The sequence below is a fragment of the Lonchura striata genome, chromosome 1, assembly GCF_050655825.1.
Source record: "Lonchura striata isolate lonStrDom1 chromosome 1, ASM5065582v1, whole genome shotgun sequence".
In the NCBI taxonomy this organism is placed as follows: Eukaryota; Metazoa; Chordata; class Aves; order Passeriformes; family Estrildidae; genus Lonchura; species Lonchura striata.
The window spans coordinates 73124685-73139509 of record NC_140703.1 but is presented as its reverse complement, the minus strand read 5'-3'; the positions used below and the strand labels follow the sequence as shown (position 1 = coordinate 73139509).

Sequence of the window (14825 nt, the reverse complement as noted above, 5' to 3'; positions counted from 1 at the left end):
TGCCTTCAAAGGCACTGCAGGTAGTGTGTATGTGTGAGAAATCTGGGGTGGGAGAAAAGAGGAGGAAGAAAATCCAGCCAGGGAAGAGACATGGGTATAAAAGGGGATGCTCTGTTTTATGACCACATTTCCAATGCTCATGATTGCCATGCCCATTGGTACAGGATTCAGAGAAGCATTATCACAGTGACAGGCAAAATGAATTAATATTTCAAACAAGGCAGTTCAAGCTGCACTGCAGAATGTTTCTGTTACTTGTTACCAGCTATCATTATGATTTGTTTTATGGTTTAAACAATATGAACATGATTCTTTCACTAGAACAAGTAATTGAGAGCAGCTGGAGGCTTGCTGCCCATAAAATACTCTCCTATCACAATAAAAAAGCAACTTTTTATTTAACCAAGGTCTTTTCAGCCTCAATACAGAGAGTACATGCATAAATACAACCAGTCTACGGCAGAAATTAGCATAAGCAATGCAAGCTACTTCTTGGGTACTGAGTTACATTTAGCAATGAATTTAGCTATGACAACTGGGAAGATTTCTGCCATGTATTGTGGGAACAGTAAATTCCGTGCTACCACTTACATAGTTCAAAAACATAGCTACAAAGGCAGCTTCTGGAACCCACAAAATCCTACAGATGTCTCCTTACCTCTGCATCTAAAAAACATTCTTGAAAGTTATACCAAAGGTCTCCTAATGGTCTTCTCAACAAGAGTGCCTGCACTTTTAAAATTATTTCAAAACCAAGACTCACACATGGTCAGCATGCAGAAGGAAGTGTGGCTAGGTCTTAACCTCATTCCCACACTTGTGTCTGCACCAACTACTGTGTATTAAGAGATGTATCAGCCCAGATAAGTAAAGGATTTTTCTAAATATGAAGTTAGCATTCAGCTCCAGCAATGCTCCTGGTCTGCTGTCCCTGAAAAGCCCCATTCCTCAAGAAGCACTACTCACTTTCAATTTACCATAATTGCTCAAAATGCCCCTAATGTAACTTGGTTTTCTTTGGCTGTTTAATAACTATTGACACTGCTCATTCTATTTGCATTTTGATGGGTTTTAAACCCTAGAATTACGTATACGTACTTTCTTCAGCTGGTTACTCATATTACTGGACTTCATTCAATTTTTTACCAAAACCCTGCTTTATCATAACAGTAACAGCTTTATTGCTCAGTAGGATGGAAGTGCTGTGCATAAATTTCTTCCAATATTGTCTTTAAGCTATCAGACAGAGCCAAAAGAAAGCCTGGTTTCTTCTCAAAAGACAAAGAGAGCTCTTACTTGCATCAGTCAGTGAGCTGTGCTCTCTCTGGCACATCAGCAAATAGGAAAAAGCAGAATTGTCAGAAAGGCATGGAAACTCAGAAGCATCTGAGTGGAGCTAGCTAATGTCCACACCACTAATTAATTACATTTACATTTGAAGCAAAGGTATTTATCCTCAGGCTGGCCAGATCAAGCTCATAGTAACACTACACTCCAGTATCTACACATGTGAAAATGCTTTTTGTGATAGGAATAACTGTAGCAGTTCTGTAGCTGACACTACTAGGACACTTGCAAGAGAGAGGAGTGACAAACAGGATAATCAGCTGGTGTTGACAAACACTGCTGTACAGAGCTGTTGTAAACACATCCTGTACAAGGTCAGGTGTTCTGCAGGTAATGCCAGAAACTGTCAGTATATTTAAAGTAAAAACCAAAGCAAACTAAAATTCCACCCAACCAACATACATTTTCATGACACTATTTTTCAAGTAACTAACAATTTACCAATTCTTTTTGATTAAAAGAACACCAATGTGCAGTTTTTGACTGCCAGTCAATACCTGCCTTGAATATAAAGGTCACTTAAAGCTGACTGTCTTATGGCTGAGGACATTACTAGTAAATCCATTTGCTTCTACATCAGACAAATGAAAATAATAATTTATTTATCCATTCCACACAGCTGGCAGGAGAGCAGAGGTGCTAGTTCATGGAGAACAAAAATTCTAGTCACAGCTGCTGTGACCTGCAGACCTGAACCCTCACTCAGCAGCGAGAATGGTCAGCAGTCAGGAAGGACCTGCTTTGCTAATCAGGCACCTTTTTCATGTTTGCCTTCAGACTCTTCCAAAATCAGTTTCCTTGCTTACTTACTGGCCCAGCTTGCAACAAGTGTTCCCTGAAATGTGAGGATAAAATCTCCTTGCAAAACTCTGTGGATAAAGATCTCCGTGTAAATCTCCTTACAAAGTATTAGGCACTCTTTTTTCTGAGAGGAGGATTTTGCTGTCACCAGGTTCACTGAGTAATGGAAGAAATCAAACTGCCCATCAGACTGACCTCCTCTCATGCATTATATCACTAGATTCCCTAAGAGAAGCTTTAAGTTTGCAATGTTGGTCAGGTTTGACTGGTATTTGCCACCTGGGGTTAAATATAGAACTGCCTATGATAAGAGCTAATTTTCAGCCAGCAGTACATTGACACCAGAGCAGCCAGTAATGGAATCTACATGGATTCCTATCAAGATATTAATAAGCCAAGCTCCTGGACTCAGCCCTTTAAGGAAGTTTTATATTGAAAAACCTGTCATTTTAAAACAAGTATATTAGTTGTGGGAGAGTAGTGATGGGGAACTCCTGTCTTCAACAAACTGGACTTGTAGATACTAATAAATATTTAGTATTTTTTAAATTATAAAACTATTTATGGAATAAACAAAGGTTCAAAAACTTCTCATGGTGATTTAGGGAATCAGTTCATATATGGCATATCAAGTTGATTGATAATAAATGCTGCCATCTTTTGATGCTGGAGGCTTTGCTGCTTGTTCCTTTCATAAAACAAAATGTCATACATTAAACCTTACTTAGACTGAGACATCCCAAGACAAAGCTTGACTAGCTAAATCTACATTCTCTAGTTTCTTTGCAAAAAGGAAGAAATAAGAACAACTCCCCAGGAACATAAAAAAATATCCAGGTGCTACAGAGGGAAAAAAACCACTGGTAATAAAAGGACAGAAAGTTTTGGATTGAGGCCAAGGTCAGAAGGACACCATTTTGTTGCACCAGGTCTCATTTAATTACCAGATTGCTTAGGAATATGAAAAAGTGTCAGCAAAAAGACTGTACGAGCCACTGCAAAGGGGTTTTTGGATACTCTAGAACATCTAGACTAAATATTTGATGGTAGTCCAGAGCTAACAGAGAGAGGCAAGCATACAAAAGAGCAGAGCCTATCATCCAAGAGCTCTCATTCAGTAACTGTTGCTTCCAGCAAATAAATAAAACTAAAAAAATCCTCAGAGCTCACCTGCCTGCTGACAGCTCATCACATATTCTTGGAAAGTATAAAGTCAGGACTCCAAGAACGTTAACTGAAATACTGTAAATCCTAATTCAATGAGTGCCAAGGGGAGAACAGTTCTGCCTACTGCTCCTCAGAGATGCATTAGGGCTCCCAGGGAAAAGCAGGGCTGGCAGGCTGCCTAACAAGAAACAAGCAGGGCTTGATGCATGCATGGTTCCTACTGAGAGAATTAACTTCTGTCACCTTGCTAGGCTACTGCCCACCGTAGTAACACAGTTGCAAGAAGATCCTTGGTTGGAGATGAAGTAGTCGGAGCGGGGCACTCTGGTGGGAACTAGTGTTTGTGATGTCCAAGAAACGACTGCTGCTGATTTTAACACAAAAGTCAGCGACCACAGTGAGTTGGAGGAAGTTAGATCAGGAGAGTGGTTGCTTCTAAAGACCTACAACTAGTTGTGAGTTGGCCCAGATCCTTAAACCTGTTGTCTCCTGAGAGGATACACACAAAGACATCATTTGGGATGGGGGCAGGGTGTGCATCTGCTTGACTAAAAACTCCAGAGAAGGCATGCAGCAAGAGGAGAGCACTGTCACAAATTCTGAGGCATGGAAGCACAGCTCCTGAGGCCCTGCATGTGCCAAAAAGCTCTCCCAGATAATTGTTTCTGCTCACAAACAGATTCCCACTTCCACTCTTAACTTGGCAATAGGGTTCTGCAACTGTGGGAAGTAGTGAGAAACACAGCATATTTAAACTTTGAGGATGTTAACAGAAAATAGCCACACAAAAGAGAAAACAGAACTGAACCTAGTACTCAATGGTCTTTAAGCTTTCAATTGCCAAAATTTATGATTTGTCTAAATTATTAATTATTACAGAAGTTCAAGCCTACTCTCTGCACCGCTTGCTGCTTTAGCTTCATCTCAGCAGGCATCTACCACAGAACACAGCCATAATATCTCTGTAAGCAGTTACAAAGCTGAAGCCAAACTTTTAAAAAACACAATTATTTAAACCCCCCAACATGAAACTTAAGGAGCAGCAGATTAAATAGATAAAAATATACATACATAAAACAGACCCACAAAAATCCTGTGCATACCTTGCATCCTTTTTCAGATACTGCAAAAAAACCCACTTGAGTGTTAGTCACGTAGGATTTTTCAAAATAGAACAGAAATCAAACTGCTCCAAGAGCTCTCTTCCAAGTCTGGGCTCCTTTGCAATGTTCCAGGTAAATCTGAAGGTCGCAAACCAACATGTGAAATTGTTCTGTCAATCACAAAGCAAAATGTGGAAATACACGTCCTTTGTCTCTTTTACTAAAGCCAAACTTGACAAAGCTAAAAGCAATGACTACTTGTCATGAAGAATGATACAGTAACAGGTTCTCTGCAGTCACACCCATGACAAGTGAGTAGATGAGGCACTTGACATAAGTTTTATGTCCACCACACACAACTACAAACCAGCTTATACAATAACTGTGTTTAGGTCTCCTCAAACAAATAGCGTCTGTTTCTTTCAAGGTTATTTATATTTAATCTAAACATTGGTTCATTCTCTCTGCACTGGCATCTTGCATAATTCTAGATTAATTTCTTCAAGCTCTAATTTTTTTTGGTCACAAAACGGTTTAAAAAAGAAAAAACCAAACCCCAAACACCTCTCTCTGCGCTTAGCACTCCACAAGAGCTGCATAAAAATTCCCCACACTGGAGAAAAACACACATCGAGATGCACAAGTGAAATACCACAAACAAAAGAATGCTGCTTTGAAACCCTCTCTCTGTAGATCATATGATTGAAGTGGTTCCATGCTTCACATTTAAGACAATGCTGCACCATCTACAGCACCAGAGAGACTGCTGCAGAAACTGCAAAGGCAAAGCATGCTGCTCTTGTGATCTGCTTGCCTTTGACAATCTCACAAGACAATTTCAAGAGTCAGAAGAAAAGATGAAAAAGGAACAGATGAGCCATTTGGTCTTTTGAGAAAAAAGGAAAAGCAGCGGCTTGAAATGCTGCAGAGTGGGGGAACTTGACTTCTAACACAGATAAGGGAAGACGGTCAAAGATTAGGTATTCCACTGAAGATTGTGGGGAGGAAGGAAAGTAGAAAAGTCGGGAAAATCTGGCTTGTTTGTTTCTTGATGTGGGACAGAAGGAGTTAAGCACATCCCACAGAAAACAGTTTAGTGACAGCAGAAGGCGGTAAATATTGGGGAAGCAGCTAAAAGAACAAATGAAATTGTTGCAATATCATTATCTCTTTTATCCCTGAATCACACGTCGGTGGAGATTTAGCTTACACAAAAAAAAAAGTGGTCTGTACTTACTTCCTGAATGTTTCTGTTACATTTATAAATTCTAATGAGAAAAAAAAATGGATTCTCATCCTACTACAGGAAGATTATGCAACAGCTGGAAGAAGTTAATGACTGAGATCAAAACTCCATAAAAGCTGTTACAGTTTGTAACACTTGTAAGAAAAGTACATGTTAAACCAGCATAAACTCTTACAGTTGTAGGACACTGTTTAACAAAGCGATGCACTGAATGGGTGAAAAATGAACGGCATGAACCCTCAGCATTTACAGGCACAATTTTAGGTAGACAATTAGAATCTATCTTGCTCCCATTTTCCATCACAGTATCAAGTTCCAAGAGTAAAAGCAGGTCCAGTGCCATCCAAGCATTTCAACTAGCACAGGTATACAAGAACTCAGCTCTGAGACCTATATTTTAATGCTGTAAATTCTTTGATTATGAAAAGCATATTACATTAACTCATAAAAATATAACTCAGTAGAGAACAAAGTTTTAATTGTTGAAATTTCAACAGACAGAAGAACCTAAAATACACTGTATATAGAGGGTCAATGACCTCAAAGTAATGGCTACTGAACATATATGCTTGAAATTCTGGTCCTTTTATCCATAGCATCTTGTAGGAAAACAGAGACTCGTAAGTGACGAAGGAACATAAAACCCCTGATTAAAAATGAAAGTGACATTTAGATCACTGTTCTAACTCTAGAGGCATACAGAAATCTCCTACTGCTGTTACCAGAGGAAAATTTGAGAGACTTTATTTTCCATAATATTAAATACCCATGCTATCCACGCCCTAGGAGAAAAGCTTTATGCTCCACATCACATCTAGAAGGCAATCAGGAAGCACTGCAGCAATGAGTGATCATGGCTACAAGAAAGTAAAACCACAGGAAGAGCTCCTGCTTTAGCTCAGCCACTTAGCTCCTTGCTTTCCTTAAGCCCCTTCTCTTCCCTACTCCAAAACCATCCTGCCCACAGACCAGTTTCAGACAGGTGCTGAGGCTCAGGGTAGGTCTCACACAAAGTAGGGACCACTAAGTTTCATTAAAGCTGTTGGACAGCAGAAGAGACAAGCCCAAACTCCCTGTTGGCAGAGAGCTGCTCTGAGCTCAGCTGCTCATTTTCTGCCTAGTCCCCTGAGCAAGCTAAGCAACACCAAACTGGTCAGTGCACCACACTTCTTTTTGACCAAATGGTAATTAGGGATCAAGGAAAGATGCCAACTGCTGCAGAGCTGTCAAGAATGGTTAGCGGATGCAGGGGCTGGGGCAGGCACTGCAGATAGAGGGCTGGGAGGGAGAAGAGGGATGGAGTCCTTCTGATGACAGAAGAGAGAGCAGATACAAGGTAACTCCTCAAGAAATCAGGCACTTGGAACAATTTTTTCATTAGAGAACTGCCAAGAGAGCAGATTGCATTTTCATATAAAAGACACATATCCACCTGTCCCTATAAACTAGTGCAAGGCACCATAGAAGATAATATTTCTCCTCAGCTGAGCATTTAGTTTTCCAATAATCTGTATCCAGTCTGAGCACTTCAACAGGAATGCTACTTATTTATAATAACATAAAAGGTTCTCATTTAAGATGATTATATGCATGCTTATGCTGAGAGATTACAACAAAATTAAGTGTATGCAGAGTGGTTCAATTTCTGTATTTTTAAATTCACGAGAGGCATGTAAATATAGTTAACTAACTAATGATCTAACTTGTTCAATTTGCTTTCCTTTTCTTGACAGGTAACTCTCTTTTCCTACAGGAATGCCTTTTACATGTTTAACATGCAAATATTGCACCTCAGTGCCGATACTTCAGCTTTTTCTGTAGTTGGAAATCAGAACTGCTGGTGGTATCACCTTGCCATTGCTTGCAAGATACTGCATTAGCATTTTCAGTAGAAATTTCTTTTGGAGGAGGCAGATGGAATTACCTTCTCTCTGTTTATGCAACAGACTCTTCAGATAGGGAGCGTTAGGAGGGATCACCATGTGCTTCTCATAAGGGCTGTACTTTGGGGAAATCAGAGCTAGCTCCCTACTGACAAGAGACATTGCAGTCTCCTGCAACAGCAAGGAGTATAATTTGTATTACTAACACAAAGGTATGCATTCTAAATTACAGACTGCTTCATTTGCCAGGATTTTAGACACCCTAGATATTACACTGTATGAGAAAAAAGCAAACCTTCTGCAACTAGATGCCATGCAAAGAATACACAAGTTTCTCCCATAGCTTTCAAAATCAGAGTTTTCCATACTTTGCAGACCCCGAGGCATGAAAACACTCATCCATTCACAAGCCTATGAAATATATAAAAAAGTCATTGTCCTGAAAATTCCTGGCTCAGGAGAAGAGTCAGGACTGCGATTTTGAGAAAATGTAGTCTTCAGTATAGAAATAAAAAGCTAACCCGATCAGGATTTTTAGTTTTTTTTTTCTTTTTAATAACACCAGTCACAACACTTAGTTAGGGGCTGCAGATAACCCAAAGTTAACTTACTCCTCTTTTTCCCAGTGCAAGGCTGCACTACAAAAGTCTTCAAGTGTTTTAGCAAAAGGGTTGCTTGTAAGAAACGAGCTGACTTCACCCACAAACTACATGTGGAAAAACAGTGTTTTGTGACCACCCTCTAACCAGTCCGCATGACAGCCCACCGCCTACAAAAATGTTTGTGATAGATAATAAGATCCAAGCCAGCCATAAATGAAAGCGAACCACGAAAGAAGCGCTTCACTCTTTCTGAGCATCTGAGGGATGTGGTAAGCAAACACAATCAGTCCAATTCAGCATCAGCATAATATAGCCATTGTTTACAAAAGCAATGTTAAAAGCAAAACATGTTTTGATAACACAAAGGAACACATGAAATGATTTCAAACTAGCAAAAAGCTATTTCACAACATCCTTTATGTATTGCTAGGTGTGTTTTCTTGCAAGCAGAGCTCTGGGCAAGTTATGTGTGAAAAGAAGAAATAGTCTAGTAAGAAAGTGTTCAGTCAGATTTTTCTACTTCAAAGCATTTAAAAAAGCCGCCTGAGACCTGCCTCGAGTCTTTTGTAGTTCCTTCAGTTATACATATTCACTGAATTTTTACACTACAGTGACATTCCCTCAAGTTACATTGGCTGTTTTCACCTTTCCAATTAGCTTAAAAGCTAATTTACTTGATGGATCACAACTACACAGCAATAGTGGTCTAAACAAGCCAGTGCCCAGTATCTTCAGAGAGACAGAATGATCCTGGCAGTTCCCATGGGAGGAAAACAACAGACAAGCTGATGAGTCTCCTTTCATCTCATCCACACCAGTCTCCCCATTGTTCACAGCCAGTGTCTAAGTGACATAATTTAGGGTTATAGAAGAGGCATAACCCAGTAAATACATACTAGGAGTGAATTACAGAGAAGCCCGAGTCCATCAGACACCCAAAGACATTGAGCAATATGTGAGCACCCCATCAGAGGAGCGTGGGGCCACAAAGCACAGAGAAGCAAAACTGAAAGCAAAAGGGTGAGGTGACAAAAGAAGCAGCCCCAACTTTACCATCTCCTTTATGATACTACACTAAGTCTGGCTTCCCACTTGATCTACTATATATATATGTATATATTCAACGGAATATATGTTCAACCTTTAATAAATGACCAAGGACTACAAGGAAAGAAAACCAAACCAGGAAGAAGTAATAATTGGAGGAATACAGGCTTTCCCTCTTCCTGTTTCCTTGTTAGCATCACATCTAAACAGTTACTGATTTTTTTTTTAAGAAAAAACTTTGAAAAAACACTGATGTCTGTGGGGTTTCAGTTTCTTTTACCCAGATTTACTCGAATTTTTCTATTGTGTCTCATCCTTTCTAAAGCTTCTCTTCTTCCATCTCTCTTTCCTTTACAAGGCACAGATCAGCCTCTCACCAAAGCCATAAGCCCCGCTTCTGCACCCGCCCCATGTGAGCATCAGCAAAGGCCAGTGTGGCCCTCATTCATTAGCTGTGTGCTGGAGGCACATCCTTGCTCCTCTTCGTAGTACGCAGTGCTGTCCTTCCCAAAACAAACAGAACACAGGGAGCACCAGCAGAAAGAAAACATACCTGCCAAGACAAACAGAAAATCCTGTATTTTGCTCTAAGTCCTCTCAATCCTGGTTTGAACTCAACCGCAGAGTGAAAACATGCAAAGGAAAAAACCCACAATGTCAAAAAGACCCAAACACAAAATCTTTCCTCTCCCTTGGTGAGATGACTTTTTCTCGAGAGAGTAAACAAAATTCAACAGATAAAAAATAAACAACAAAAGCCAAAAACCTCCAAACTCACAACAGAAAAAACTCACAAGACAGATAAAATCCTTGGTCATCAAGCATGATTTAGACATGTGACAACTGAAAAATTCAGTGACAGCAACAGAAATCAGTAAATATTTTGCTTATTAAATGATGCTTTTTCTTAAAAGCCTGTATGCACAGACATTAAGAGCAAAAAGTGCCAGTCTTCTAGAAACCAGAGACGCAGAAGTTTTTGCATCAACGGGAGCCAATCTTCTCAATAATTTTCACACAAACAAAATCTTAATAAACTCAGAAGAGCTCTTTGCAGCTTCTCTATGATCATGATAGACAAATCATTCACCAGCATCTAGTCCTGACCCACTCTGTGATCAAAGACACAAATCTGGGACTCAGAGCTTGAGGCTCTGTTCCCAGTTCAAGCAGAGACCACCTGTTCGACCCTGGGCAAGCCTCTTAATCCCTGAGTTTTTGTTCTTTGTTTAAAAATAGCCCTAATCTGCCTTTTGTCATACTAATTAGACTGCAGTGGGTACAGAAAACTTGTAAAATGTGAGTCTATAACCTCACACAGCCCCTTTCAGGACTACTGTTACAGCCACCCAGACCTCCAGTAGAATGACCCAAATTTATTTTCAAATGTTTAAAGCATGATTTCCCAGAAAACCTATTTATTCACATAGACAACTGAACAGTAGTAATTTGGCAAGTTTGGATACACAGATATATTTGCAACTATCTCACGTCAACATTTCATGTAGTACGTCAACAAACATTATTTTACAGCTGTGTGTCTGCTATTTACAGTTTAAATAACATTTGTGCCAGTGGTTCATGTTCTGGTCTAGATATCCAAATACAGAAGGCTGTGAAATAACATCAGCATACAGAAAAGTTATCCAAAATACTAAGTCATCACAGAAAAAAATGAACTGATTATTGCTAATGGAAGGCTGTCTATACCAGTTTACCCAGATACAAAACACATGCAAACATTTCTTTTCTAGCTAGGGATATCAAAGCATGTACTTTACACAAATAAGTAGTACCATGACCTACAGATATTAGACAGACCTATATGTAGCTTAGAATAGTTCTTAGCACTTTCGAGGTTCTTCCCCATTTCAGCTTCCTTACTTAAACACACCAAATGCTCAGCAACCCGTTCCTTAGTTTTGCTATCCAAGTTTCAGCAATGCTGATGAATACTGCACATCACAGTTCCCCTCCATTTACCCTGCCCAGGGAAAGCCAATATTCTCCTGAGCAGAACTTGCCTCCTGAAGACAGCAAAGGGAAAATACCTGACTGACATCGGCTGCAAGTCAGATTTATGTAAAGACGAATCCTCGTCCAGACAGCCTGGATACGGCCTGACAAAACCCCGTAAGACTTAAATCCTGTCCCCAGCCCGCTTAAGTTGGATGTTTCCAGCCTCGTAATGCTTCAATGGCACCGGGCTTCTGAATGAAAAGGAGGAAGGGGAACCTCCTGTACACCCTTAAGGAGTTATTTGATACATCAGATGGATGAACAACAGTAAAACAGAGGGGAAACTCCTCACGAGGAGACACGAGGGGCTGAGTTCTCGAGATGTCCCTGTCCCCAGATGAAGCACCCCGGGCCTCCTCCTCCCCGCTGAACCCGCTCCTCGCGTCTCCACGGGCGGCCCCAGGCCGGACCCCGCCGCCACGAGGCACCTGAGGGCGGCGGACAACAGGTAAGCCCGGCCGGAGGGAGGGAGCCCGAGGCAGGGTCTCCTCCGCCGCCCGAGCGAAAGCCCTCGGGGCGCAGGGGGCAGCGAGCCCTGGGGGGGCAGCGAGCCCTCGGGGCGCAGGGGGCAGCGAGCCCCGGGGCGCAGGGGGCAGCGAGCCCTCGGGGCGCAGGGGGCAGCGAGCCCTCGGGGCGCAGGGGGCAGCGAGCCCTGGGGGGGCAGCGAGCCCTCGGGGCGCAGGGGGCAGCGAGCCCTGGGGGGGCAGCGAGCCCTCGGGGCGCAGGGGGCAGCGAGCCCTGGGGGGGCAGCGAGCCCCGGGGCGCAGGGGGCAGCGAGCCCCCGGGGCGCAGGGGGCAGCGAGCCCCCGGGGCGCAGGGGGCAGCGAGCCCCCGGGGCGCAGGGGAGGGGCGGCCGCGGAGGGTCCTGCCCGCCCGCCCCGCAGCTCCCGCGCCGCGACCCTCCCGCTCCACTCACACACACACAGCTCCACCACGTAGGCGTAGTAGGACCAGGCCACGACCAGGGCGATGAAGGCCACGGGCACCCAGGCCAGCACCTTCTGGCAACACTTGAGGACGTGGGACGGCGCCATCTTCCCTGGCGGGCACGGCGGCAGCGCCGGCGCTGCGGCGGGCGGGCGGCGGCTGCAGCTCCGGCCGCCGCTGCGGAGCGGCCCCGGGCGGGCCCTGGGCGGGCCGCAGTGCGCGGAGAGGGGCGGCCCCAGCGCCGCCACCGCCCCCTTCGCGGGGCGCCGAACGCCTCGCTGGAGCGCAGCGCGGCCAGGGGTGGAAGGGACCTCTGGAGAGCGCCCGATCCAGCCTCCCTCGCCAAAGCACGGCCACCTAGAGCAGGTGACACAGGAACGCGCTCAGGTGGGTTTGGAAGCTCTCCAGAGAGGAAGACTCAATGATCTGCCAGGGCAGCCTGTTCCTCTGCTCTGCCCACCCTCCAAGGAAAGTTCTTCCTCATGTTGAGGTGGAACTTGTGTTTTAGTTTATGGCTATTGCTCCTCGTCCTGTCTCTGGGCACCACTGAAAGGAGCCTGGCACCACCCCCTTGGCACCTGCCTTGGAGATATTTATATGCATTCCAGAGACTAAACAGGTCCAACTCCCGGAGTTGGAGAGGTGCTCCACATCCTTAATTATCCTTGTGGTCCTCCACTGGACCCTCTCCAGTAGCAACTTGTCTTTCTTGTGCTGAGGACACAGCACTCCAGATGTGGCCTCAAAGGCGCTGAGTCGTGGGGGAGGACCCTCTCCCTTGACCTGCTGGCCACATTCTTCCCGATGCATCCTTCGCCATTGCACCGGCGAGATCCTCCTCCAGCCATAAAACCTGGTCTCAAACCTCCAGGGTTGGCTCTTTTCCGCGGTGCTGGCCGGGCGGGTCGGTGTCGGGCAGGAAGGCGGTGGGGCAGCTCCGGGTAGTCGTGCCCGGGCTCTGCCGGGCTGCTGCCTGCCCAGCACCTCCACCGCTCGAAGAGCCTGTTGGGTGCCGCAAAGGGAACTTGCAAATGACTCACTGCTCTTGGTTTCACCGGCTTTTCCCGAGCGGGGCGAGCGCCTGACAGCTGCGGCCGCACCGCGGCCTCGGGCGGGCACTGCCGCCGGCGCTGCCTTGCGAGGCCCAGCCTCCGGAGCGCCTGAAGCCTTTAGCCTTACTCCGGCATTGCTGTGGGTGGGATGCCGGGGTCGGAACGGTCCGCGTCACGGCAAAATTCCCCGTATCCCTGTATCCCTGCCGAGCCAGAGGGTGCGCGCGCCAGGAGCGCGTCCCCGGCCCCAGGCGGCTCCCGCGGCGCTCCGGCGCCACCTGGCGGCGGAAAGAGGGACCGCCCGAGCCGAGGGACACGGAACAGAGTATCCATAGGGAACAGACGGCACCCATAGGGAACAGACGGCACCCCACCCACAGGGAACAGACGGCACCCATAGGGAACAGACGGCACCCCATCCATAGGGAACAGACGGCACCCCACCCACAGGGAACAGACAGCATCCCATCCATAGGGAACAGACGGCACCCCATCCATAGGGAACAGACGGCACCCCACCCACAGGGAACAGACAGCATCCCATCCATAGGGAACAGACGGCACCCCATCCATAGGGAACAGACAGCATCCCATCCATAGGGAACAGACGGCACCCCATCCATAGGGAACAGACGGCACCCCACCCACAGGGAACAGACAGCATCCCATCCACAGGGAACAGACGGCATCCCATCCATAGGGAACAGACAGCACTCCATCCATAGGGAACAGACGGCACCCATAGGGAACAGACAGCATCCCATCCATAGGGAACAGACAGCACCCATAGGGAACAGACAGCATCCATAGGAAACAGACAGCATCCCACCCATAGGGTACAGACAGTATCCATGAGGGGTGAGGCTGGAACTGCTCAGAAGAGTGCCCTGAAAGAAGGCTTGGACAGAACAGGACAGGGGGGCTGGTGACATGTAGTTCCTCTGAGCCCCTGGATCTGCTGGTAGACAGCAGCAGTGAGATTGCCTTGACAGGACAGGGGCAGTTGCTATGGCCTTGCCTGTTCACAGAATCATCGAGGTTGCAAGAGACCTTCAACACAACAACTGTCAACCCAGCACCACCATAATCACCCCTAAACCATATCCCCAAGTGCCACATCCAGAATGCCCTTGAACACTTCCAGGGACAGTGATCCCACCACCTCCCTGGACAACTTATTCCAATGCTTGACTACTCTTTGAGTGAAAACAAACTTGTTCTCATGTCAAATCTGAACCTTCCCTGGTGCAATTTAAGGCCATTTCCTCTCACCTGCTGTTGAAATAACAAATACTCAGATGAGTGATCAGGAATTCAGAAGCTTGTGAGCAATTTACAGCCCCATTCCTGGATGAGTTCAAAGCCAGACTGGGTGGGACCACGAGCAACCTGATCTAGAGGAAGTTGTCCCTGCCCGTAGTAGAAGGGTTGAAACAAAATCTTTAAGGTCCCTTCCAACCCAAACCACTCTGTGACCCTCATCAGCTAACAGTGAGGGGACACCCTGGCCAAATGCCCAAGACACAGCATCTGTATTTGTGGGTGTGTGTTCATCTGGTTATCAGAGCAGAGGAACGAAGCAGCAACCTGTGGCCCTCATGTACAGAGTAACTATGGAGCAGGGACATGTG

General features: G+C 45.2%; 1 protein-coding gene across 5 annotated transcripts in view; it reads right to left on the bottom strand.

Annotated features, from left to right (window-relative positions):
* ZDHHC20 (zDHHC palmitoyltransferase 20) overlaps positions 1–12355 on the bottom strand; it is a 49249-nt gene extending 36894 nt beyond the window's left edge. Inside the window, exon 1 of one of the 5 annotated variants that reach the window (XM_021539978.4) lies at positions 12132–12355. In XM_021539978.4, coding sequence (XP_021395653.1) covers positions 12132–12249 — 118 coding nt within the window. In that variant the 5' untranslated portion in view covers positions 12250–12355. Of the gene's footprint in view, positions 1–9749; positions 11692–12131 lie in introns of those variants that run through there. The other 4 variants (XM_021539980.4, XM_085580500.1, XM_021539981.4 and 1 more) reach the window with 4 other exon arrangements.
* Between the last annotated feature and the right edge of the window lie 2470 nt (positions 12356–14825).